The 27,860-nt window shown below is 45.0% G+C and overlaps 1 protein-coding gene across 1 annotated transcript; it reads left to right on the forward strand.

Annotated features, from left to right (window-relative positions):
• LOC136646942 (R-spondin-3-like) lies at positions 1-27,835 on the forward strand. The gene is made up of 5 exons (XM_066622733.1): positions 1-103; positions 22,391-22,582; positions 23,479-23,625; positions 27,118-27,312; positions 27,738-27,835. Exons 1-5 carry the CDS (start codon positions 1-3, stop codon positions 27,833-27,835), a joined length of 735 nt encoding a protein of 244 aa, XP_066478830.1.
• The last annotated feature ends 25 nt before the right edge of the window (positions 27,836-27,860 follow it).

Below are 27,860 nucleotides of genomic sequence, written 5' to 3' on the forward strand. Positions count from 1 at the left end.
ATGCAATTGCGACTGGTGTCTTGGTTCTTCATCACTTGGAACTTGATGGAATACGTTGGCAGCCAGCAGCAGCAGCCTTCCAGAGTCCGGCGGCAGGGAAGAAGTAAGTGCGCCTTTTTCTATACAGGATCTATGACCAGAAGCAGCAGCAGGGACAGTCTCTTTGGTGCTTCCCGCTTGCTGCTGGATGCTGAATGCGAGGGCTTTGGGACTGGCAGTCCAATCCTATGCATGCTGACACTGAAGGGACCTCCTGCTCCCAGGTAAGTGCGCTGAGGATGCAGTCCTAGCCACACTTACCTGGAAATAAGCCCTATTGACTAGAATGGGACTTACTTCTGAGTAGACACGCACAGGATTGCACCCTTAGGGCCCAATCCTATCAGTTTTCCAATGCCAATGGGGCATGCACCACATTCTGTGGTGGGGAGGCAGTCACAGAGACCTTTGTTCCCTTACCTTGGGGCTGCATTGCAGCTGCACTGCTGCTGGAAAGTTGGATAGGATGGGGCCCTCAGACTCCTTCAGCTGTCATCTCAGGCACACTTCACCTGAGATTGAACTCAGTGGTGCTTCTGAGCAAGCCTGCAACAGTATTCCTCTGTTATTCTCTTTTCAGTGAGATCCTGAGCATTTTGTTAGAAGTGTCAGAGCAATCCTGTGCATGCCCTATGTTCAGAGGGGTGGGGCTTGCTCCCCAGTATGTATAGATAAGATTCCACAATGAAGTGAAAGTTTCTCCTGAGTAAACATGCATAGGATTGCGCTGTGCGCCTGTTGCAACAGGGATTCTTGGAAGATGACAATATACTTTCTCCAGGGAATAATATTCTCCGTGTTCCTCCCTCTGTTACCAAGGCTAGAAATGCATCACTTATTCAAAATTAATTAGATGAACTAATGATCAAACTGAGCTGAACTTGTCTTCATCATGGGTCCTATGCTTTTCTACAGAAGCCCCATAGTTCAGGATCAAGAAAGCAGATCCGTGCCTGGTGGGGGTATCCTCAAAGGCTGATTTGCTTCTCCTGCACACAGCTGGGTTGAGCACTGGGTGCGCAGCTGGATTCCAGCAAGTGGCCCCATCCTGATCTTGGCTGGGTGACTGGAGTGCTCAAGTGGATGAAGGCAATGTGATTGATTGGAATGGTTCTGCCTTGCACTGTTTAAAAGCCAGGAAGGAAAAGGAAGGGGGGCATATATTCCCTTGGACTGCAAGGTTTGGAGATCGGACCATATATCTGCCCAAACAAGAGAGAGCCTGGCTAGCATTCGCCCCAGACACCCCACACCTTTCAATTCCTCTGAAATTCAGAGTTCACTGTTAGCACCATCTCAGAATCAGTGGTCAGTCAGAGAGGAAGGGCAAAGCAGAGAAACTCAAGAAGGAGAGGTGACGACTACACCATCCCGATAGTATTATTGTTGTTTTTGATGGGCAGGCATCAACCAAGGGTGAGCACCCATTCATTTCAATCAGGGAGGTGTGAGAACTTCTCAGGAGTCTCCTTGAAATCAACGACACGTGGAGCTCGGCTGGGACATCGCCTTTGCTCAGTGTGTTTGGGACGGCAGCTTCACGCCTGCTTTGTGTACTTGTGTGTCTTTTTCCCCAGAATCAGCTCAGGGCTCTGGGATGCTTCCATGTGGCTTCCAGGTGGTTGGTTCCCCGTCCACCAGGCAGGAGCTAACCTGCAGCCTTTGAACCTGGCCTCCTGGTGGGATCAGATCCGTGAAAGACGCCCGTGGGGTGTGGAGATAATGACGATGATGATGATGGTAATAAGGAACTTCCAGCCAGCAGCTCTGTAAGGCTCAGAACGCCCAGGAATGAGACCAGAATTCAGATTCAAGGGGGTGAGGAGGACAGATGAGTAAGAGAGACGCCTGCAGAGGAGAAAGTGGGTCTCTGCCTCCTCTCAGCCAGATTTCTGACCACGTCTTCTCCCACTGCCTGGTGGTGTTCAGGCTCGATCCTCTTCAAGGCAGCCCCGGGTCCCTTCATCCGCCCCTGTCGCTTGAGCTTCCAGGTGCTGACTTCCAGGTTGTTGCTGTCCCTGGCGCTTGACAGCTCCCTGCTGGGGAGCGGGGCTGGTCTGAACACATGGCAGCCTGTGTTCAGCCAGAGAGAGGGACGAGCGCAGGCGGATTTCCTCGGGGCTGCCCAGCCTGCCTTCCCCTTCCGCGCCTTGGCCGACCGCGTCTCCCTGGAAAGTCCCCTTTGTGCAAGGGCTGGTTCACCCTCTGAGGCGCTGCGCTCAAGGGTACCGCAGTGACCCCGGGGAACAGGGAGGTGAGTGAACCCCGGGCTTTGCCCTGGCTTTCCAACCTCCCGGGGCTCCTTCAGAGGCTCGCTCCTCCGAGGGGAGGCCAACTCCGGAGTCCGTCCCCGAGATGCTTTCTCCACCCGCGGCCAGCCGAATGAGCGAGAGCGGCCCCTCGACAGAGGGTGGCACCTTCGGAAAGACCCTGCTGCTGCATCGGCACTCGGAGGCTCAATCGGCAAGGGCTCAAGCCAGGGGGACCTCCGTGGTGGCGCCGCTCCTGCTGCCTTGGCCTGATCCGAAAGAGTGGTCTGGAGCGGAGCGCCGTGTCCCCCTCCCTTCCCCAGCTCCGTTTCCGGCAGGCCTCCGTGTGGCTGTGTGGGAAAATGGGTTGGGAGGACCGATTCACACACACTGTGGCTGCACCCCAGCCTGCACTTTCCTGGGAGTAAACCCCATTGACTATAATGGGACTGACTTCTGAGTAGACGTGCCTATGCTCGGGCTCTGTGACACCCGGGAGTTGCGTGCACGTGTGAACAAGCCATCTCAGCGGGGACGCCAAGCTTCCCACGCTTAGCCCCCAAGGTGAAGAAGAGTTGCTTTTCTGGGGAGTCTGCTGGCCTCCAAGCGCAGGGCCTGTGTAGGTGAGGCAGAATGACAGGGGAGGGAGGAAAGGCAGGAAAAAGAAATGAACATCTAACCAAGGGATTTTGGTTCTTTAAGGTGCGCATATGAGGAACACTTTCTTAAGCCATTTCTTTCTTGCTTTGGCCGACATCAATAGGACCATAGTTAGACTGGAGGGGGGGGGTCCACTTTCAGGTAACTTGCCGTTCTGCAGAGACCTCCTCTTAACCTCCATTCCCGGCGCTTGCACAGAGCGCCAACGCCGTGAGAGCTGCGCCCCCTGGCGTCCGCAGCAGTAACACAGGCACACACCTCCCCTTCGCAGGTGCCAGCTTCTGTAGGCGGAACTGCTGAAGCACTAATTTTAGACAGTCTTTCTATTCTGGCTTTCAGGCTAAAAGTCTCAGGAGGTGGCTGAAAACAGACTTTGCAATAGGGGTGTCAAACTTGTGTGCAGGGGGCCAAGTAGCATTCATGATGCCTGCTGAGGGCCAGAAGTGACATCATTAAGCAGAACATGATGTCGTTAAACCCATTTTCGCCAGGTCTACAGGTATACACATTTGGTCCCTGTTGTGTATATGCAACATTGGGCGGAAATGGCAGGTCACGGCCACAAACAAGCACTTGTCACTCAGGAACACGTTAGCTGCAAATGAGAAAAGAAAAAATATTCAAATCTTGATCATATTTTCAAGGCGTGGAAAGGCCTAATTATCATGCAGCCTGCCCTTCCAGCAGTGATACCTTGGCACAGCTCAGCAACTGATAACAGCTGATGTTACTGGGAGAGCCCAGCGGCCAGATAAAGAGCTTCCATGGGTTACTTCTGGCCCCCAGCCCTTATGTTTGACACATCTGCTTTACAACAACAACCCCTGCTTTCCAACAAAACAATACATAAATTGCAGCAGTAGGGCTGCAGTAAAAAAATAGCACCCCCTTTTTTTTTAAAGGAGGATCAACAGTATAAGCAATTTGGTAGATAAACTCTTTTGCAATCCTCTTAATAATAATTGCAACTGGTTTTATTTGGGCATCTAAAAGCTGGGAGGGGACAGATCTGGTGAACCATTCTAAGAGGAGAGTTCCATGTTGCAGTTGATCACAGAACAACCTTCAGTGATTTCTGCCAACCTAATTTGTGTCCATGGAGGGCCAGAGAGCAGGTCTTGTGATGTCAATTGTAAAACCTGGGCAGGAGACCAGGGTCTTGACTATGTAGGGTTTTCCAAATCAACACTAGCACTTTGACCAGGAAATAGATTGGGAACCAGTACAGCTGATGCAGAATCTACAGCTGCAATCCTGTACACACTTTCCTGGGAGCAAGTTGCATTGAACACAATGGGATGTACTTCTGAGTGGACAGGCATAGGATTTTGCTGAATATACACTGCCAGGTCTCCATGAGCATCCAGACAGCCTCATTCTGCACCATTTTAAAATTTCCCACATCACATGAGGTATGCACTACTATAGTCCAACCTGGATGTGTCCAATGCTTGAGTGGTCAAAGCTAGATCCACTTTCTCTAAGTAGGGCCTCAGCTGGCATCCCAGCTGATGCCATAGAAGGCAATCCTAGCATGTGACATCGCCTGACTATCTAGGGGCAATGCCAGGTCCTGGAATAGGCTCAGGGCTTGGTCCTTCAGAGCTACGCCATCTTGAACAGGTTGCACACAGTCGCCACCTAGATCACCAGGTTTTCTAATGCAGAGCATTTCCATCTTGTCTGGATTATGCCTCATCTGTATTGAGAACACAGGGAAACAGATGGGTGGGTGGTAGCCATTGAACTCACTAATCAGTGTGACTAGTTTAAAACCTACACTCCCCTTCCTTCCCACTAAAACTTTGCCATTGATTTCAGAGGATTCCCAGTATTGTCCCTAAACTTGTATTTTAAGAGAATGCAACAAAAAGAAGTGAGGTGGACCAGATGAGGATGATGAGATCAGATGATGAGATCAGAAGAACAGATGTTTGAACAGCTCAATGGACAATAGCTTCTTATCATTCTTCCAAAATAATCTGGCAATATAAATTAGGCAAAGACTGACTTCAAAGGCAGATATGCCTCTGATTTGACTTCAGTCCAGAGATGGTCAAGAGAGTCATGGCTGCAATTGTAGAAAGTGGCTAGGAAGGGATTGCTACAGCTGCATTCTTTACTCTTCTAAATAAATGCTGACAGTCATATAAAACTAGCTTTGGGAGCTGTAATAAGGTGTTGCTCACTACTAATTGCTCTGCTGGTATTTTCCAAATTCCCTGGCATCATTGTCAATAACTAGATTCAATTCATCCATTCTAGTCCATGCAAATCCAATACACCTTGAGTGGGTGGGGGCGTCCCCTTCCATTCCACTCACAAAGCATTTGATCTGTAAGAGACAAAATGTTGGGAATTGATTTGGGAGGGTAGAGAAGGCAATGTTTTTGTCCCCCTTGGAATCTAACTTTGGGGTGGGAGGTGAAGGGGCTATGTTTCCTGCACTCCTAGTCCTAACTTCAACCTATGAGCTCACTTGGCAGAGGTTAGTGAATAGAGGAGGAAGGAATAGGGAGGTCCAAGGAGCGGGAAATGGAGCTGGCTGTGGCTATTCATTTATTTTAAACCCTATCCCTTCCCTAGTGAAATTCCAGAGCTCTTTCCCTTGTTTTTCATAACTGGGGATTCAGAACAATTTCTACAAGTCCAATGAGATTTATGATATTTTCCCCCTTTGGACAGCAAATCCGCATGCTGTAGCACAAACTACTTTTGAAACTCCTTTTAGTTTCAAACTATGAGCGTCTGACATGACTGAAAAGGCTGGGACAGTCAGGCCATGACCAGCAGAATAACAAGGAAGGAACTTTGACCACAGCCCATAAAATGGTGATCTGTGGTTTAGACATCCTCATTGAGTGGACTGTCAGTACAGTAAAGGATCTAACCAGGATTGCTTCTGCATTCCTTGGGGTTTGGCATTTCCATGCATACCAAAATTAGATATTCAGCACTGAGTTTTTATTGCTTTCTAACTAGACTGTGGTGTTGATGATTGTTTATCCATATAGTTAAGCCATTCTTCAGTACTAATATTAAATTAATTCCAATTAAAATATGTGTTCTCTTTCCCTAAAAGGACAAAATGTTATTTTTCGTCATATCTGCACTCATGAAAGTAGGGGGTGCACTTACCCTTTCTTCAGTTGCAAACAGAAGCATTGCTGGAACCAGAGACGTCTCAAGGGTTGATTGGAACCTGGTGCTATGTATAGTCGGGGGTGAGATAATGTCATTACCCCTGACCTTTCACCCTATCCCATCGCTTTTAATGTAGTAGGCCCACCTTTGAACCACCTCCATTCACTGTTCTTCAGACCTCTCTGGGTGCAGACATTTTATGTTCTCATCTACAAGCAGCGAAAACATGATTGCTGGTGGGGGCTGAAGACAGCTATACAGAGACTCCGGTGGTGTGGTGTCACCCTCTCCCCCCTCCCCCACTGAGGCTTGCACCTGGTGTGGCCAGCACCAACTGCGCTCCCATAGTGACACCACTGGCTGGGACCATTGTGGGCAGTTGACATGACAGAACCAATGTCAGAATGGAAGCAAATTTCATTTGCTTAGAAGCAAATTCCTCTTTAGTTCTCTTGTTCCTTTATTGTCTGGATCACTCACTCGGTGATCCTAGCAACATTCTCATCAGGATTCTATGACCCATTCAGGGGTTACTAATTTACATATACGTATTTATGCTGCATGTCAGTGATTCGCAAACTTTTTAAAGGCCCCAGAAGCCTCTGAATTCCTATAAATGACACAGGGCGTGGCTATAATGGTGATGGGCAGCAGTGCTTCCCCCAAGTAGCAGCTAGTTTAACCCTTGGTACACAGAGCCTAATCTACCTTGTCAGTGTCATGAACCACCAAAATTGAGTCACAATCCATTGGTGGTCCTGGACCCACAATTTGAGTAGTGCCGCTGTATATAATATAAGATTCATTTGCATAGTAATGGGCTTCATATACCTACCCAACTAGCAGTTGGCTGGGACTCTCAATTTTTACATTACTCCCCTGAGGTTTTGGGGTGTTTTTTTTGTGAGGGGGAAGAATCAAGGATATATAATAATGGGATGTTCTTTTCCCTCTCACACAACACCAGAACCAGGGAACATCCACTAAAATTGAATGTTGGGAGAGTTAAAACTGACAAAAGAAAATATTTCTTTACCCTGCATGTATTTAATCTGTGGAACTGCTTTTCACAGAATGTGCTGATGGCACCTGGCCTAGATGCCTTTCAAAGTGTGGATGGATTGACGGAGGAAAAGCCCATCACAGGTTTTATGTAAGAGTGTGTGTGTGTGTGTGTGTGTGTGTGCGTGCGCGCGCACGCACGCACGCACGCGCGCTTTTTTTTGTAAAGAAAAAAGGTGCAGGAACTCACAACTTGTTAATCTTTTATTTATTTATTTATAAGCCATTTTTTATAGGAGAAATAAAATATTTTTTATGTGCTTCCCCCCTAAAAATGAACTTACTTCTGAGTAGACATGCATAGGCTTGGGCTCTCAGGCTGCAAGCTTATGCACACTTTCCCAGGAGCAAGCCCCGTTGAGCACAATGAGACTGACTTCTGAGTAGACATGGCTAGGCTCTCAGGTGCAGGGGCTGCACCAGCCAGCTTCCTTCCCCCCCTCCTCTGCCAAGCCAGTACCTGGGTGCTGCAGCCCGTCTCCCTGGCTGGCTGGCTGTCCCTCGTTGTTGTCGCCGTCCTCCTCCTCCCCCTCAGCACATGTCCTCGTGCCCTCCACCGGCTTGGAAGCTGCGCGGGAAGCAGAGCGTGGGGAGAGGAAAGGCGGGCTGGGCTCAGGCAAGAGCTGTGAGTGCGGTGAGGCAGGGGCAGTGCTTTTTTGTAAAAAAAAAAAAAGTTGCAGGAGCTCACTTACAAGAACAAGTTTAAGATTAACAAGTGTAATCTTTTATTTATTTATTTACCTCCCCACCTAAAAAAAAAGAGAAGAAAAAAATTATTCCTTATGGGGATTTGAACCCCCAACGTCTAGCTCCACAGACCAGCACTTTAGCAATTGAGCCATAGGAAGTCTTAGGCTCCTAGTACTAGTTTGGAACTAGTACTTGAGGCGCTGATGGCCACCAGCTGGGCTCAAGACCTTATATATTAGTTCTGAACACTTAACTCTAGGTTTTCCTATAGCCCAATGGAGAGAGTGCTGGGCTGTGGAGCACAAGGTTGGAGGTTCGAATCCCTCCTTAGCCAGCAGTGCAGGTAGCGCAGGGAGGGAAAAAAGGTGGGGGCGGGGAGGAGGAAAAAAAAAAGGTGAAAGTTCTGGTGCGTTCCATTACAAAAAAGCCCTGTATATATATATATATATATAGAGAGAGAGAGAGAGAGAGAGAGAGAGAGAATTAATAGACCACATTCTCTACTGGTAAGGGGCACATGAAATGGTGTACAATCAAACATAACTCTCCTACCCCCCCAAAAAAAAACCCAGACAAACAAAATCCAAAAACAGAACCAGAAAATGCAGCCACATAAACATCAGAATAAATAAAATCTGTATCGTTAAATTAAAATCAGTTTTATTTCATTGTTTAAAAAGTATCCATGAATGTATTCCGCAATGGCTAAAAAGAACTTTTGGCACGTTCTCTTTCTCTTTTGTGGCATCAAACCTGGGTTTTGACTGACTGGATATTGGCAGCAGTGATTTGCAATGTTATCATTCTGACACACACACACACACACACACACAGTTCCCTTTCCCTTGCTCACCTCAGACCTGCGCCAGCAAAGTAGCTGGTGCAGATCTGAGGTGACCCATTGGGCAAATTGAGGCTTACCTCTGAGTAAAAGCATGTTTCCCTACATGGAGGATACCTCCGCCTCCTTTACTGCTCTCCCCTCAGGATGCAGCATGTGGTCTGGTGGCATGGCTGAATCAGTGGGGGGGGGGGTTTAGTTAGGATTGGGCTGTTAGATTGTAATGGTAGACAAAAACCCTTGTTTTTGCTACAAGAGATGAACACAGCTACAGTTCTGGAATTTGTGAACAAGTTCAGCATGCACCTGGCAGGCCTGATGTTTGAGCTTCGTCACATATGTGTGGGTAAGGGGCTGAACTCACTCATAAGATTGGGTTCGGTCTTCTTTGCATGGTGACAGTACAAAATCACCTTGTAATGGGAGTTCTGTACTTTTATCAAGGAAGGAAATGACACTAAAATTGCTAGTTTGTATTTCGGCAGAGTTCAAGTATGTTTACCTGTTCAGTGTTACCTGGCAACACCAGGCTCTGCAGCATATTTGAATTGAATCCAAGAATAAATCATAGATTATAGAAATGACTGGCTGATGTAGAAACACCTGCATGACATCCCTGGATCCACATGCACAAATCTAAACTGCAAGAACATGGCACTTTAATGCCTCTTATGAAATTTATGTTTGTTATCAGCACATTCAATAATCCAACATAATTTATTGAAGGCAACTTTAATTGCATAGTATTTGATTCCTATCAGTCTTGTGGGTCAGAGAGAGGAAAGCCATCCAGGTTGCCTACAGCAGATCTCCCACAGACAAACTAAGCAACAGTCAACATTGCTCCAAGATACCAAAGCTACAAATAGCAGCATCTGCAAGTTTATTATTATTTCTGCATGTCCTTCTTGACATTGTCATAAACTTCTCCATAAACTTTCTCCTTTTCTGAAACAAATGCTTGTGCATACTCAGTTGCACCAAATTAAGCCTGAAACTATTTAGAAATGAATCAGTCGACTACAGTGGGATTCCTGAAACAATCAACTGTATGATACATCTAGAACTTTTCCAAGTACCCCTTTTTGCAGATAGCACTTCTTCCAAGTGCCACCAGAGGAAGTTAGTGTGCCTAGAAGTGAGAGACTTGTCCCTACATTGTTCCTCTGTAGCAAGAAAGAAAAGACTGCTGTTTCCTGAATTATCTTCCAGTCTGCACTGTCTTTGCCCAGTCCATGCCCCCTTTGGAGAGCTAGCATCTCAACATTATTTTTCATAAATGTTTTCTTGAAAGGGTAACTTAAAACGGCTTTATGTTGCCTCGTGCTCCTTTCTCACACACTATATTAATATCAGTCTGAGATTAGCATATTTTGCTATTCTTGTTTTCTACTTCTCTTATGGCCTGATTCTAACTGGTGTTGGCCTGGCGCACTGAGCCATTTACAGCAGCAGAAACGTCAGTGGCTATTTCCCACATGCTAACACAAGAGGCAGCAGAGCTGAAAGAAAAGTGCTGGACCTCACTGCACCTGCTGCTGCAGATAAGCCACCAATGGAGACAAGGGGTGGATGAAACAGGGTGGGTAGGAGGCGGAACGGGAGGTGGGCAGATCATGAGTGTGTCAGGTCAGGCAGGGTAGATCTCAGCTGGGTGAGCTCCACCGATATCCTAACCCCTGTTTTGTCCCTGACACGTCTCCTTGTCTCTACCTGAACTTGCTGCAGCTAAATAGCTGGTGCAGTTTTGAATAGACCCATTGGGAACCAAGTGGGAGGGAAGGAGGGTAAATGAAACATTCTTTTACTCCTCTCTCCACCCCTGCAGAGTCTCTGGCTTGTGCTCTGCCTTTAAAATTAGAGTTTTTTTAGTCCTATCCTTCCCTCCCTGCTGGTGCAGGCCGCACTGGGTGACACGCACAAGGGGGTGATACTCACGGGGTGTGTGAAACATTAAAATCACAGTGGTTAGGAGTAACCCCATCATATTATGTACCGTTGGGTGCGGAATGTCGAGCGGAATGCAATGCAAAAGACCAGAGGGAAATATCTCCTTTCTATCAAAAGTTATGGCCAAAAAACCGGAGAACAAAAAATGCATGGATCCCTATGGAAAGTGAAAGTGAGCCGTATCGCGCGTTTACTCACAAGTAGGTGAACTTGCCTTAGTCTTTCGGAAAGCGAAGGCTGAGAGGAATCCAACGATACCAGAATGGTCCTGATCCAATGAATGCAGCCCCCAAAAACACCTGAGAAGGAAGTCCCTCCCTCCTTCCAAGCAGATGAATGTATTGAGACCTATGGAAAACAAAACTAGACCTCACAGTTGCATTTACTCACGAGTAAGCAAACATGCTTTGGCTGGCGTGGAAGATCAGGTGAAGGAGAGTGCAAGCCTACCAGAATGGTCCTGATCCTATGCACCTGGAGCTAAATAAGTGCTCCAGAAGGCAGCCTCCCTCCCCCCCCCACTAAAAAGGATCAAAACAGAGGCTTCAGCTGACAAGGTGAATCTTTTTGAGACTTGCAAAGCCAGGTGGATCCTGACAGAGATCTGGTTTAAACAGAAGTTCTTAAATTGAACTGGGTACTGGGGAGGGCTGAAAACCTTACTGATTTGGAGGGGGGGGGAGTGTTATTGCAGGCAGGCTACAGAGGAAATTCACTTGGTGGAACAGGGCTGGATTCTGCTTATTTAACTATTTGTTTTACTTTATTTATACATTTATTTTAATTTGCCTGATGATGTTACTTCCACCATGACATCACTTCCAATGGATTGGATTAGATTGTCATTCTAAAATGTGGGTCCCAGTGCTAAAAGTCTGAGAACTGCTGCAGTAAGGTGTTAGTAAGTTGACACCTGGGGGGGGGGGGTGACACCACTAATGACCAAAATCACTAAAATCACAGTTTGGAGGAATAATACCAGCATGTTATAGTATATCAATCAATGCGTAATTTGATGCAGAAAGTGTTCTATGTTTGTTCTATCAAAAGGTACAGCCAAAAAACCAGTGGGGGCGGAGTGATGGTACATCACCACGCCCACCATCTGGGGTATTGCCCCGCCCACTGCATGGGGGGTGACGCGCTGGCATCCCGCACCGGGTGACGCGAACCCTAGTGACGCCACTGAGCTGTGCCAAAAATGGATGCAATGTATCCAGCGGGGGAGGTGAATCGGGAGGGCTCCTCCCATAGCCTTCCCACCCATTTCTACTCTCTGCCCAGTTTTGTCCCCTTCCTGCCTCCATTCTGTCCTCCCTGCCCCCATTCTGCCTCAGTGGGTGGCCAGCCATCTGGCACTGCACACACTGCCAGAAGTGCTTTTACGACAGTGGTAAAGCAGGTAGCACTGTCAGAACACCTGTTCTGCCAGCACCACAAGCTTGTAGGATTGGGCTGTTAATTTTGGATTGATTGCACCCAGTGTTGAGCCTCAGGAATGCTCTGCTTCTCACCAATAACTCATCCTTAAGGAGTAATTTGGAGATACTGGAATCTTTGGAACTTTCTAAAGTTAAATCGTATCAGAATGACTTGAAATTTTCTCATTTTAATGCTGAACAAAGGAAATACCCCAAGAGCCGGAGGGAAGCAGCTGCAGGGGCATCTGCTGTTTTCACCGCTCCATGGGACTCTCCCTAACATATTTTTGCTGTTTTTAAAAGAAAGTACCTTTTCTTTTTCTTCTGCCATACATATATTTCCTGTGCGGTAAATAAATAGCTTGCTAGCATCTTAAAGTTAATATGGAGGAATAAATCTCCTCTACCTAACGTCAGGTCAGAAGAATAAATCTTATCTAATGTGCCAGGTCAGAAGGGAAGGATACTTTCCGTGAAAGAAATAGCAAGCACCTTCTCGTACAGAGCTCTAACCATTTTTTTACCCCTCTAAAAATAATAAGATGAACTGAACAGCCTCCTTTTAGAATTTCTGAAAGAAAAATAAACATGTGGAGCAGAATTAATTTATAAAATTCTCCAAGGTTTTTCTTGGCAGAACACTTTTAGGCAGTGAGATTTTTCTCTCCCTTGCTTTTTCTCCCAGATATGCACACATATCTTTCCCCCTACTTTCCTTATATGAGGGTCATATTATTTAGTATAATATAATAGAGCAGGACTGCATATTCTACATATAGTGAATAGTAGGAAACACACCATGGTTTCAACATAGAAAACTCTGGTTTCTAAGAGTTTCAACATAGAAAACTTCTGGTTTGTAGGGCAGGTCAGTATCAATTATCCCATACTACAAAGTGGGATGAATCTGAAAGTGCCACCACTATTCTATCCCCCTTTCTGGCCTCGATCCACCGTTTCCAGGTCCACTTGGATTTGCACCAGAAAATTTGCTTCCTCAAGGCCAAATAGACTCACTGCAGTGTCAAAGGCTAACCCTGGGCAAGGGAACAAATGTTTCCTTGCTGGGAGGAGATTTCTGGAACTGTCCTTCCCTGCAGGATGCAGTGTGCGCTTCGGGGAGACAACTGTAAGACACATTCACTTTTGTGACACAAATGGATAAACACATTTCCTTGAAGTCTTTTGATCAAGCAACATCAGTACTATAGCCAAGAAGAATCAGGGCTATCTTTTCAAGAACTACCCCAGGCATACCCTCTCCCTAGAGTTTCACAGGTTGCTGTTAGTAGAATTCTCAAGGCACAAATCCCTGATAAACCCACAGAGAAATTTCAGGTGGATGCTCTGAAACCCTTTTGTATTGGCAACCTTCAGTCTCGAAAGACTATGGTATCGCGCTCTGAAAGGTGGTTCTGGCACAGCGTCTAGTGTGGCTGAAAAGGCCAATCCGGGAGTGACAATCCCTTCCACACCGGGAGCAAGTGCAGTCTGTCCCTGGTCTGTCTCCCTGGCTATGGGCCTTCCTTCTTTGCCTCTTAGCCTCAGACTGTTGGCAAAGTGTCTCTTCAAACTGGGAAAGGCCATGCTGCACAGCCTGCCTCCAAGCGGGCCGCTCAGAGACCAGGGTTTCCCACTTGTTGAGGGAAACCCTAGGACAGTGGAAATCGAATCACCTCTCTGTCATGCATTTCTATTACTTTAGAAATTAGGCACAGTACCAGCCTGATACCAGCATAAAAGTGCAGAAATGCAATTTTTTTTCTTGCATTTGGGATAACTATGTTTTCATTATTCACTACCTCAACGGTTTTGGTTTAAATGTTCAGGAGAACTTTATCCATTAAGGAGTTAAGTAAATCTAGAGATGGGATACTGCAATAATGTGCAATGCAAAAGAGATAAAAGGCAAGATCTCAAAATAAGTATTTTGCCCTGCCTAGTGTGTTATAATTATAAATATTCCTTGTTGAAGCAGCCATTCACTAATGTGCATTTTGTGCAGTTGCAGATCTTCATAGTTATTATGGAGCTATACCTAATAGTAAAACTATAAAATTGCCAGTATTCTCATCTGAAAGACTTTTTTCTATATGATTTTATATGCTTAATTCCATTAGTGTCTCTGTTAGTCTGTTACAACAACAACCAGCAAAAAGTCTCATGTTCATTTAAAGATCAGAAAATGTAACATTTAACTTTTCTCTTTTTCTGCGGCCCAGGAAAACTATTGCTACAATACATTTGTTGGTCTCTAAGGTACCACCAGACTTTTACTTTATATGTGTAGTTAGTTTTGTGTAGATATTAGAAAATCAAAACAGAAAGAATCTCAAAAGTGAAACAGTACTTAGATTGTGAGTCTTGTGAACATGTACATGTATCAAATTCTATTTTATTTTCATAGGCTGGATTCAGAAATAACAGGAAACCATGGTTTCCCACTATAACAACAAGCTTCAAGAGCCATAGGCTCACATGCATCCCCTCTCCTTTATGTGCAAGAGAGTGAAAGCTTCCATATAGAACAAACTGTAGTTCTGCTCTATATATGAACCTTGAGAACTGCAGTTTGTTAACTAACTAGGGGTGCAAGCCTAACCAACTTTCCAGCACTGACATAGCTGTGCCAGTGTGGTGTGCACTGCATCCTGCAGTGAGGAGGTGGTCAAGGGGGCCTCCTCAAGCTAAGGACATGTTTGTTGCCTTACCTTGGAGGTTGCATTGCGGCTAAGGCAGTGCTGGAAAGTTGGTTAGGATTGCACTCTAGAATTCGAACATAACAAGGATACTAAACCAGAATCAATGGCAAATTTCTGGATTTACATGCAACATAGAACTGCAGTTTGTTTTTAAAATGAAAGCAAAAGCTTTTGTTCTCCTCCTTGCTTGTGCAAAGAAAAAGAGGAGGGGAGGGGGAAGTCAGTAGCATAGCTAAGGAGGAGCTGTGGGTACCATGCCTTGAAGGGTGCAGGAGAGGGTACTGTGGCATTTCCCTACTCTGGTTTTATGAACCTTACCAAGGTGCCTCTGGGCACCCCTTACAGCTGCTGTGTTCCATTTCCTGGTTCAGGGCCACTAAGGCAGGATGGCCCCTAGCCCTTCACCCTCACCACAACTGCCAGTCTCTCATGCGTCCTGGCCCATGGTGGTGGGGAAGGAGACAGCAGCAGTGGTGGGGACTGCTGTGCCCTCCATTTTTCACCTTGCACCCTAGCTAAGAAGCCCGACCCAGCCCTGGCAGGATGCTGCTGTTCTTGAGTGGGGAGGAGGAGTATCTCAGTACTAATCCTGCACCCCACCTCGTAGGCAGTCAGAGAAGGACCTTAAAGTCTAACCGCTCCAAGCACATCATAACCCAGAAATAATTGGCTATGTCATCACATCATCACAATTACTTCTGGGTCAGGTAACTTTGGGAGTCATGGCCCCTGGTGCCAGAAGGGCCAGCTGCACCATTGGAACTTAGGACTGTGCAAACTCTAGGGCTCATTTTCAAAGTAGAAAAAGCTTCATGCCTGCTGGCCCTCTCTCATTCAATGAGGAACATAGAAAAGCCCTGATGGATCAGGCTAGTAGTCCATGTAGTCCAATATTCTGTTTCACATAATGGGAAGGCAGCACTTGTCTTGGCTGGCTAGGATTCTAACTCATGTGGAGGAAATCTCCTCACATTCAGCACTGCCTTCTGCACCTAAGCACTGCAAGTGAGAAGCTGGGGGTTTGACCAGTTGATTCACTGGCACAGGATCTGTGGCTAGCCGGTATGCTCTTACTCCCCCTCTCTGCATGCTCAATGAACATGGGAGATAACTTGTGAAGAGGACTGATTGCTACGCTTGTTTTTGTGACCTGCCAAGCCAAACATAGCCATTTATAGCACACATACACTTACACACAACTCAGCAAACAGATTTGTTTGGGGTGCCTGTCTGGAGCTGCAAAAACAAAAGGAGGCAAATGAAGCACTTGAGAAGCCACATGGTTGATGGTGGTCTGTATTCAGTCTGGTAAGTAGCAATTTGAGCAGACCCACATAAAGCTGAGTGACTACATAAATCTATTCTTCTGAATATCGCAGGAAACATTGTAAGTTCTAATATCGCGTTACAGATTCTAGTTATGCTAGTTATGTGGGGATTCTAGTTATGCCCTGTGGATTTTCCCAATCAATAAGCTGGACTTTAGGAAGAGCCTTAAAGTCTAATTTGTTCCTGCTGTTCTTTTTGGGGTTTTTTATTTTTGAAATAAATTTGCATTACAAAAGTTCTTCTCTAAGACGACTGTTTGGGAAACTTGCAGATGCTACTGTACAGGTGGAGCCTCATTATCTGCAAGGGTTCCATTCCTGGACCCCTTGTGGATACCAAATTCCATGTGAAACCAAATCATGTGGGATTTGCGTGCAGAACATGCACGTCTGGAGCTGTTCTGAGGCCTGTGGAGGCTGCTCACAGCCTCCATGGGCCTCAGAATGGCCTCCAGAGTTCCTAGTAAAGCACTTCCGGTTTTTGGTCAGTTTTCAGTGAAACCGGAAGTGGCCTTCCATTGCTTTCGGGGGCCTTTCTGAGGTCTATGCGCACAACTTCCATGGGCCTGAGAAAGGCCTCCAGAGGTGTGAGAGGCTTCCACAAGCCTGAAAAAGGCTTCCAAAAACTGGAAGTGCCTTTCTAAGACCTCTGGAGGCACCCTGGGGGCACTCCAGAGATATGCAGCCTCCACAGGCCTCAGAAGAGCTCCAGTTGCCTCCGGAGACTATTGGGCCAAATCTGGCTCAACAGGGGGTCCGGAGGACCCACGTTGAACCAAATCAGCAGAGCCAAAATCCGCGGATAAGTAGGCTCAACCTGTGTAATGTTGATGATTTGAGCTGAAGGATTCTGGTCTGTCCAGTGTGAAAGTAGATGAGGAAGTGTGCAATAATCAACAGAAGCTAAATAACTACTCAGATTTTGGTCACACTAATGAAAGCCCAGTGATGTCCCAGCACTTTCCTAGAACTGTATTCTTTGCTATTGTGCAAATTATCATTAGCAACTATGAAATCTAGCAAGAGTTATGATGAGTAAAAGGCTCAGGTCTAAACGTAATTAATGTATAGGGAAGTTCCATTGAAGCTATATCGAAATGCACTTTTTTCCACATTATGGCCATAATTCTTCCATATTATGGCAACTGGCCATGTATGTGCAGCTGTGCCCAAACAGGAACTTTGATTTCTCTAGTGTGTGACTGAAACAGCTGGCATGAGTAGTGGGATATGTCATGCGAATTCAAAACACATTCCCTTTCCCCCCAAATAAGGGGAAACGCTTGCACAGGAGTTTTTATCATAGACAAAGATCATGATCCACTAGATCAACTAATTCCATGGGCCCAATAGGGAAGTTAGGGCCCAATCCTGTCCTTCTCCCCACCAATGCAGTGATGCCAAAATAGCTTGTACTGCATCCTGCTAGGAAGGGACAGTCACAGAGGTCTCATCTGGGGTAAGGGAATGTTTGTTCCCTTACCTGGGGAGGATTAGCATTCATGGTACAGAGGGGCCTACTTAGACCTAGCAAAATTGCTGGCCCAGATCTGTGTACAGATCAGGTCTGGAAAGAGGGCTAGGATTCGGCAGCCACCACTGCCACCAAACCTACCCTCTTCCTGGAACTGATCTGCCCTTCCTCCTGCCCCCATTGTCACCCTATTCCGCTCTCCCCCCTCCCCTGTCACTGTCTCATTCCACCTCTACCCTCTCCCACCTCCCACACCACCTTACCTGTGTCAACAGGTCTGCAGTGATCCTCCAGTGTGCAGGGGAGGTCTCCAGCCTTCCTGCTGGGGCTCCAGCAGTACATGCCATTGTGCACCATCCAAGGGCCCTTTGTGACTTCCATAAGGCAGTTAATGCAGGTCAAATGCTCATTCTGCCAATGATAAAGCCCAGTAGGATTGGACTGTTAGTCACATTCCTTCAACGTGAAGGTTCTGAGGAAGTCTGTGGTATGGCCTGATGATCTGCTGTGAATAAAAAAATCACACTCACACTGGGATACACCTAAGTAGCTCTTTGAATCTCTTTGAACCGGAGGTATTGATTTTGGCCTTCCAGAGGCCTCAGAAGTCATTTAGAGGGCCAGGGAGGTGGCACTCAGTCTTTCAGGCTCTCCAAAAGCCCTCAGGTTACTACTGAGGCATTACTACTATCAGGCATTACTACTTCAAAATACTGGGACTTCAGATAAGAAGTCAAACTAGTAGAGCTTCAGCTTGGCAGCTGCCTGGCAAAGATGCACCCTGAGCAAAAAATTCACACCTAGTTTATGGCTGTATTCCAAAACTGCAAGAGGATCCTTAGACCAATGATGTTACTCCAAATTTGCTGAATAATCATGAATCAGGCTTATGGTCCAATCAAACTTCTGGTTGCACTTGCAGCTGTTCATCTTAATTACAACTCCCTAGACCTGGGAACAGTTGCCAGCATTATCTCTGCACCTCAAGGCCAATAGCAATCTAAAATATTTCTTTTCCCAATTAAACCCACTTCCTTCACATGGGCTTGTGCTGAGCCTGCCCCGGCCTAGTGGTAAGTGTCGCAGACATGCCTTATGGCGTGTTTGCAACACTAAGCCATTAGGATTAGACCCTGGGAAATCAAAATATCCTTCATCACCTTCACTCAGCACTGTTTTCCATAGTTCCCCCCCCCTTATTTTTTTTAAAAAAATAAGGCCCCAGGCTCTTTTTCCTGGATGGAAGATAATAGTACAGTCTTCAGCCTTCAATTATCATGAAATATTACCTTTTATAGACCTTTTGTCTTATGATAAGGTCAGGGTCAGATTGGATTCTTCAACTTTTTCTCAAGCATCAATGCCAGTGATAATTGTGAATGGCTTCTTACAAGCGTCTATTAGTATGTTTGTGAGAATTTGAGTTATGCCACATAGATTTTCCATTTTAAAGCAACCGCAAACTACATTGATGTAGTAAAAAATACCTTTATTTTGTGGATTTGTTTGTGTCTTTGCCCTAACTGACCTCCTGTAAAATTTTAGAGGAACTAGGTGGACTGCATGGATAGAAAAAACATCCTTTCACTTCGTATGAAAAGAATTCCACTCTGCTTATTTATAAAAATTCCTGGACAGAGAGCAAACCAGTTGTGGTTCCTGTGGCTAACCTGGAGGTTATTTCTGTTGTACTAAAGAAATTTACAGAGTTCTGCATCTTTCCCTGGTTGGTTTCTTTTTCCTTATCTTTGCAGTAATTTCTTCGCAAATTCAAGATCAGACTTTTCCAGTTTAATTCTTAATTCCATTATCAGGGCCAATTAGCCCTTCAACACTCTATAGTACTATTTAAAGGGTGTTCTGGTACACTGAATATCCTTCCAGTGTGATGTTCTTTGCCATTTCTGATTAGCTTGAAATTCTATTATTGAAGTTATGTATACCCGTATTACATTAGGGATTCTTAACCAGAATATCATACCCCTTTGGTAGTCTGGGAACCAAATGAGTTAAGGATATAGGACTTGCTCTCAGAACAATTAAAAAAATAGATTAGCTTATTAACTTACCATTATCAATATGGATTAAGGTGTTCTGTTCCTAGCTATCCATATGTAAAGTAAAACCAAGCTGTTGACATCTTTTGAAGACATACTGGTACCTAATAGGAGTGGTGGTGGTGATGATGATGATGATGATGATGATTTTGACAGTCTGACAAAGGGATATAGGAACATACTGGGCAATCCATGGGGGGGGGGGGTCTGTAATCATGAAAAAGTTAAGAACCCTTGATATACATGTATCTGTTCTTGTGTGCCCCTCTTCATTATGCCATGGTTGAATGTATTTGAATTTAGATATGAAGGAAAAAGTGTGGTAAGTCATTCCACAGATACCAGGAAATGTCATTGGCAATATTTGGGACTTCTCTTTCTAGAGCCAGCTCAATATACAGTTTCTTTATCCTGTGATTTATATTGAAGGAAGCTACAATGGTTTGTATAAACATGACCAACAGCAGTAATGAACAAAAATACAATAGGTGCAAGCCAGTATCAAAGCTGTATCATAGCAAAACCAGTCTGTTTTAGGATTTGCAGCTTATAATTTATGCAGTTGTATTTGGCTTCTAGAATAATTTTTTTTAAATCCTTATATTGGCAGGGTATAGGCTCACTGATTCGCGATTGATTGTTAGTAATTAATTATTATTGATTTAGAAGAGAAAATTTCTCTAATGTTCCCTGGGCAATTAGTCTGTTAATGAATAGATATGTTTCGCTATATAAAAGAGGGCATTGAAGCTCTAAGAAATATTCCAGATTATTACTATTTCAGTGGAGTAATTAGGAGTTGGAGAAGAAAATGAAAGAGGGGAAAAAGTGAAGTGGATAGTAGAGAAGATTGCATTGGCATCCTTCAGTCTTGGAAGACTATGGTATCGCACTCTGAATGGTGGTTCTGGAACAGAATGTCCTCTCCAGAGCACAAAGCCTGGGTAAAGTAGGATAGACTGTTTCCCATGCAGCAAATCCCCCCTCTCCATGTCGCTGAAATGGTCCAATGGAAAGGCAGAGGCCAATACGGTTGGCTCCAGCAGCATCGCAGGAGTTGCCAGAATGTGACTGTGTTCAGCCATGAACTGCTTCATGGACTCCAGCTCCGGATTTTGCCTCGAGGTTGACTCCTGAAGCCTTTTCCATAACTGGATGTAGCCACAAGGCAGTGGAGGTTTGGGATCAGAGTTTTCCTTCTCTCAGATGAGCTGCCTTCCCAGGCTATTGAGTTCCATCTACCCGGTGGTTGTTTAGTCGCTTCTTACGACAAATACAGCCAAACGGAGGGCCTATTCTTATCCCCCAGCCCCCAGGGGTGAAGATTACTCTGCATAAATTAATAAGAAGTTTTGCTGATATCAGGGTCAAACTGCGAAGTATGTTAAATGCATAGTTTGGCACCGAGTACTTGTTTTTAATGGTTAATAGTAGTCATGGTAAATAACAGGTATATGTGTGTGGGTGTGGTCTGGATTGGGACTATGGTATATAGGGAGGGATTTAAGGGTGCATGTCTAACTCATCCCCGTGAATCTGATTCAGATCTAGATTGGATCACCAGTAGTTGCCATTTCCCCTGGGAGAGAAACCTCTACTGATGTGAAAGCTCAGTGGTGAAAGCATAGCCAAGGCAGTGTGACAGATTGGTGCTCTATTTATGAGAACAAGCCTCAAGTAACCTGCCTCCTAGATTTTTGCTCAAAGTTGTGCACTGCAGCTCCTAAATCATGGACACCAATTCTTCATATATGATATACTTGTTTAGCTTAAAATGGTCAAGTTAAAATAATGTGTATGTAGTAATATTAATGGCAGGATGTCTGAAATACAGTGGTTGATTTAGAAAGGACCTATCCTTTCTCCACATCCTGAATAACCTTCCATGGAAATAGCCATATTTTGTGCCATTTAAACTAGGTCAAACTAACTCCTTGTCCTTAATTTCCTTGTTTTAAATATTTGTGCTCATGCCGCCAATGTTAAAGTTTGGAAACTATTCTGAAAAGGAACATGGCAATTAAAAAAATTATTATGCAAATGATACCTGCTTCGGTACAATCTTTGCTAAAAATAAATTAGCACGACAAGCAGAGTTGAAACATACATGTACCAAACCCACTGTACTCAACTTTTGGTGTATGTCAATACTGCAGTTACGTAAGTGAGATTAGTTGTGTGTGGGGTCTCAAACATCTGTGGGGCCTCACACATCTGTGTCTTACCTCTTGGTGGGTTTTCAGGTGGGTTGACTCGCATGTCCATCCAGGACCGTCCTTAGGAGGTGCAGAGCCCAATTCTGCATGGACCTTGCAGGCCCCCTTCACTTCATGGCCCTTGCACAGCCGCTGCTTGATGCCCCCCCCCCATTTACCTGCAAAGTCTTCTGGGCTTGACTCATAAGGAGACTGTGCAGAGCACTCCCTATCAAGGAAGTCTGGCATGACAGATTCTCTCATTGGTGTGATTTTGAGGAATTCCAGGATTCTGGAAAATTGTTAAAATCATGGACAGAGGCTAAGGCTGCAATCTTATAATACACAGGCTGCATCTATGAATTGTTGTTGTTCTCTCTTTTAATAAAGATAATAAAGGTTTTCGTGTTAAAATTAAAATTAGTAGAACAGAAAAGTGAAGGATACACTGTGACATACTTGCAAGCTGCAAAAAAAAATCATGAAACTTGGTTTCAGTGCCAAGTTTAAAGATTATGACGATACAATCAGTGATCGAGCTAATCCCTTTCTTCTTTTTCGATGACTTTCCTTCTTAGTGCCTCCCAATGTGAGCCAAGCTTGCCAAGGAGGATGTGCAACATGTTCCGAATACAACTCATGCCTGACATGTAAACCCCGATACTTTATGTTTCTGGAGAGGAATGGCATGAGAGAGATAGGGATGTGTCTTTCTTCCTGTCCCCTGGGGTATTTTGGAAAACGATTCCCAGAACCAAATAGGTGTGCAAGTAAGTAGAGGAGAAAGGTGAAAATTCCCTTCTCTTGATGCTACATTCTAAACTTTTATGTTTGGATATTTGGAAACCTTGAACTTTTGAATTCACACAAGAGCCATTAAAGTTACTTTATCCAGACATTGACAACTGATACTGATGCCTGTGTCCACCATCTCTGTGATGAGTGTTTAAACTGCAGTTGTTTTAAAGAAGTTTAGGAACGGAGGAAGCTGCCTTCGTATGAGTCTGACCTATCAGTCGCATAGCAAGCGGTGGGTAGTGGGCAATCCACCTCAAGTGACACACCTTGGGGGGGTGACAGGGACACCTCTTGAGCCCCCGCCGAGTGGAGACCTGTGCTGTGTTTGGAAACAGATGGACTCTCCCCCCTCCCCCCTCCCCTGGCTACATGGCTGGAAATGGCCACCCCAGAAGCAATTCAGCAGTTCACATAATGACATCATCACATCACTGCTAAACCACTTCTGGATGTCATGTGTCACTTCCAGTGAGTGTGGGGGATGCTGCATAGTGCAGAGGTGGCACCTGCCCTGGGGCAGTGCCATCACTGGCAATGCCACTCAGACCTATGGTTATCCAGCTCAGTGTTGGCCACATTCACTGCCAGCCGCATTGAGAAATAGGTGGGGACCAGGCCGCATCCTTGCCCTCTGCAGCTAACTGTAGCAGTTCCAGCTAGCATAGAATGCTGCAGGTACTCCTTCCCTTTGGTACCTTTCTTGCATCTCAGTTGACAAGTAGGCCACCAAATAAAACTCCTCGGAGGGCCAGATTTGGCCTTGGCACCTCCAATGTATACAAGCCCTGGCCAACATATGATCTCACACAAACTTGAGTAGATGTGGATAAGCAGGGCAAGAAGTCATTGCTGATTTCTTGCCTTTCAGAATGTAAAGCTGACTGTGATGCCTGCTTCAATAGCAATTTCTGCACAAAGTGTAAAAATGGGTTTTACTTACACCGTGGAAAGTGCCTTGAAAACTGCCCTGAATGGTTGGAACCCAACAATCACACTATGGAATGCAACGATATTGGTAAGTAAACCAGCTATCCTAAAAACTGTATCCAAAGCACTCGCTGAGTGTGGGATCCTTCTTGGCTGTATTGATTCTCAATATCTCTATATGCAACATTAGCAAAGCAATGCTAAGTACAAAATAAAATGCATATACTTCAGGAAAAATGATTTTTTTTAGAGTAGTACTTCTATTTATTTTTTTTTACTTTTATGTCCCGCTCTTTTCAAAGGATTCTCAGCATTTCACAACACAGTACTTAAAACAACAGAGCAAATCCCTAAGCACTGTAGCAAAAAAACTGCTATGTAAGAGCCCAATCCTGTGGTCCGTGCTGCACCTCCACAGCACGAACCACAGTTGCCGCTAAAGTGAGTAGTCCCATTGCGGGACTGCTTCCCTTACTCGGGGGAAGGGGACGAATGTCCCCTTCTCCCAAGGAGCCTCCCACAGTAGCGCAGGAGGCTCTGGATCTGGTGGGAACCCTTTGTGGAACCGCCGGGTCCTGCAGCTCAGGATTGGGCTTCCCGACAACAAAAAAGCAGTACTTAAGAACATAAGAACAGCCCTACTGGATCAGGCCATAGGCCCATTTAGTCCAGCTTCCTGTATCTCACAGCGGCCCCACCAAATGCCTTTTACTTCATAAAAGCACCTAGATCAGGAAGCATGAAATCCTTTCAGAATGAGCCATGTCTTAACTTACTGTTTAAAATCTTACCCCTTGTGGAAATATTTGTGGTCTCAGCAGGGTGAATGTTCCACAGATTTGGTTCTATCACTGAGAAGGCCTTGGCCCTACTGAGAGTTCTTCAAACTTTAGATAGACTAGGGACCTGGAGTAAGACACTCCTGAGCTCAAATTCCAAGATCACTTCATTGAGCAGCTTCTTGTAGATATTTAAGAACATGGGGAACAAAATGGTCCATGTGACACCCCACAGGCCAAAGACAAAAGAAATGAGCAGAAATCCCCCAGCAACAACCCCTGGAATCTCCTTTTACCATATATTGCAGAGCCACCTATATATGGTACTGTTTAACCCCTTCAGGCATCACAGAAAGCAATTGTAGTCAATCTCTGAGTGTATCAAATCACTCAAAGGCCCAGGAGAATCAACATGGTCACATACTCCCTATCCATCTCCCAACTCAAGTCATCCACTACAGCAACCAAGGTGGTTTGAGTCCCCAAACAAACTTGAGATTGAAGAAATTATAGATAATCAGTATGATCTGAATAACCAGGAACTGGAGCACCACAATGCACTTGAACATCTTACTCTGAAATGCCATTTTAGACATGATAGTTATAATAAGAGAGGTCAGAGATTAGGTTTTTTTCAGAGAAATACACAGTCCCTTTGGAACTGTAGGAATATGAATTTTCCTTAAGATAGAGCTACTCACTAGTTCAGCCACCCAAGTTCCAAACTGCCAACTTAATCAGATATGGATGATAAGGATGGCTTATTGCTGTATCCTATTTTTATTGGAAATAGCTATTTGAGTATGCACCAAGCTGGCCATGTACAGTGCTGAAAACACGTAGTCATTCCATGTAAGGGTGCCAACTGATCAGAAGTGTTTTTGTACTTTCTGCAGCAGCTTCAAACTGCTAAAATGAGACAGTAATTTCACAGCATGGAGATAAATATTTTCACATGCTGGTGTCTACAGATCAAACTGCTGCTAAAAGCACAGGAACACATAAAAAAAATGGCAATTCTGCCATATGTAGGTAGGTCAGTGATATTATTCCTAGTTTTGCATGGTTGGTACTCAAATCAGTATTTGGGAAAGAATCTCATATGAAACAGACATAAGAGAATATCTTACTTTAAAAAGAGACTAATATCGGTTAGACCTCTTGTGGCAAACGGGACTCCATAACTCTAATAAGAGAAAGAAAACCAAATGAGTATGTAATGTGGTTCTAGTTTTGATGGATCACGTTGAGAAGATTCTCTATTTTGTCCTAAGTAACCTGCGTGTTCACCAAGAAGGCTTAAGCTCAGATGTATATTACATGTGTCAGCTTGGTTGACATTTGAGTCTGTCAGAATAAAAGGTCGAACAGAAGCTGCTAGCACTCTGCTGGATTTTGCACAAACATGTTTGTTGGTCATATCCTGTCACCTGAATATGGCCAAAGGGGAGATTCAAACAGCTGAGCATTTGTTTCCCGCTCTTGGGTTAGCCAATCAGAAGAATACAAACTCCTTCTCATAGAATCACATAACAGAAGTTGGCTAGTTTTAACCAGTGCATGCTTTCTTTCAGTATTTGCAGGAGGTGAACAAGGGAACTGCTGTAATATGAGTCATTTATAGGCAGGGTTTATGCCTCAGTAGTTCCATTCACTTTTAATAACTTCCGTAGCCTCTAATTCCAAGTGCTTGTTGTCATCAATTTTAACTTTGTTCATATCTTTTTGGTTTTTGTTTGCTTTTTTAAAATGCTGCTTATTTTTACAAGGTGCTTGCCTGTTTCTTTTTGACCAAAGCTAAGAGTTATTTCCCCTCACCCTCAGACTGATCACTCAGGACTAACCCTACAAAGGGCAAATGAGAGTTCAGAGGAAAGGGATCAGCCAAATTAATTGGTTTCCCCAACTGCCCATGTAACCCAATCATTGCTCAACACCAAAGGGAAGATGGGTTGAAGAAGGGCACCATCTTTTTGTTCTCTTCCCTTCCTGGTGGCAGCATCTATGAGCCCAATCCTGGCTCAATGAGCCAGCTTACCGCCGGCGCACACTGTTGCAAACATGCCATAAGGCACGTTTGCAAGGCCTAATGCTGGTCCAGTGCCTGTGCTAGCCTGGCACTGGGTTAGCATGGGTGGGCACCCTGCCGCTCGGCAGTCGCACGGACCGCTGAGCCACGGAGAGGAAGGTGGGTGCAGGGGTAGATGGGGAAGAGGCGTTCTGGGGAGGGAGGAGGGGCGGAGGCTGAGGAGGAGGCGTGACGGGGAGGTTGGGAGAGGGCGGGTGGGAAGCGTGCTGGGGGGAGGATGCGGGGAGGGAGGGAGGAAGGTGGAACCAGTGGAACTTCGCTCCACCGGATCTTGAACATTCATGTGGGGCTCGGCGCCTGACACGAACAGTTTTACTTCACCACCAACCTTTTGGTTGGGGGTAAATCAAGTAGCCCCATTGCAGAGCTACTTCTCTTACCCGGGAGAAGGGGATGTTGGCGCGCAGGATGCAGCAGTAGCTATTTTCAGTGCCGCTGCAGCCACGCTCTGCAGGAGCTCAAGATTGGGAGCTCTTTATGTGTCCTACTGACTGGAAGATAGTTGAGAATGCATGGTTCACTCAGGTACTTGTCAGTATGCTTTGCTTTTTGCCCCCCATCACAATACAGCGCATTGCTGTGGCCTCAGAGGATCTGTGTATCTTTAGCAGAGGTTAGAGTTATGAACTTCAGTGTGTGAAAACAATGTACCATGTGGGCCATTCACATATACAAGATTACTGAGCTAGACTTATTGATATCTTTATTACAGTGCATTGTAAAACTAGTGAATGGAGCGAATGGAGCCCTTGCTCAGAGAAAGGAAAAACATGTGGTTTCAAAAGAGGGAGTGAAACAAGGATCAGAGAAATTCTGCAACTTCATTCGACAAAGGGCAATCCATGTCCACATATAAGTGAGACCAGAAAATGTTTTGTACAAAAAAAGAAATGCCAGAAAGGACAAGGTGCTCTTATTTTTTGATCACTTAAGTTTATTATTGTTCAATATGTTTGAACTGAGAGACACCAATTCCTTAACCAGGCAGTTCATTAGAACCTTGAGTGGGCCTTCAATGTAGCTTTGCCTTATGTAAATGTTTGGAATTTGATTTTTCTTCTTTAACAAATGATTTTTCTATTCCTCTGAATCTTATAAGGTTGGTAAGAACATGTCCTCATGCTGCTACTTTGATATGATTCTACTTTTGAGGTTACTGCTCAAACAGTCTGAAGTAGGATAAACAAACTACTGAATATTTTCAGTTCAGTTCAATGTATTGCAACTTGGAAATGTTGTAATTAAATAACTGAATATGAAGGATTTCCCCTCCTCCCTTGCTCATCAGGTATGACAGATTGATAACTGATCATGTTCTGTATAATTATTCAGGTAGAGAGTCATTTGATGAAAAAAAATTTTGTTGGAAATTTTGTCAGAAAGCCTTCTTTTTATTTACACATTTAGAGTTTGAAAAACAAAACCTATGATCCTTTGAGTCTGTGAGAATAAAAG

Source organism: Tiliqua scincoides, chromosome 1 (assembly GCF_035046505.1).
Source record: "Tiliqua scincoides isolate rTilSci1 chromosome 1, rTilSci1.hap2, whole genome shotgun sequence".
Classification (NCBI taxonomy): domain Eukaryota; kingdom Metazoa; phylum Chordata; class Lepidosauria; order Squamata; family Scincidae; genus Tiliqua; species Tiliqua scincoides.

What these genes read in the sequence shown, in the direction of transcription:
- LOC136646942 (XM_066622733.1), top strand. Translation starts at nt 1, where the DNA reads ATGCAATTGCGACTGGTGTCTTGGTTCTTCATCACTTGGAACTTGATG. An exon ending in AGTCCGGCGGCAGGGAAGAA is followed by an intron (nt 104 to 22,390) that starts GTAAGTGCGCCT and finishes TTTCCTTCTTAG; the next exon opens with TGCCTCCCAATGTGAGCCAA. An exon ending in AGAACCAAATAGGTGTGCAA is followed by an intron (nt 22,583 to 23,478) that starts GTAAGTAGAGGA and finishes CTTGCCTTTCAG; the next exon opens with AATGTAAAGCTGACTGTGAT.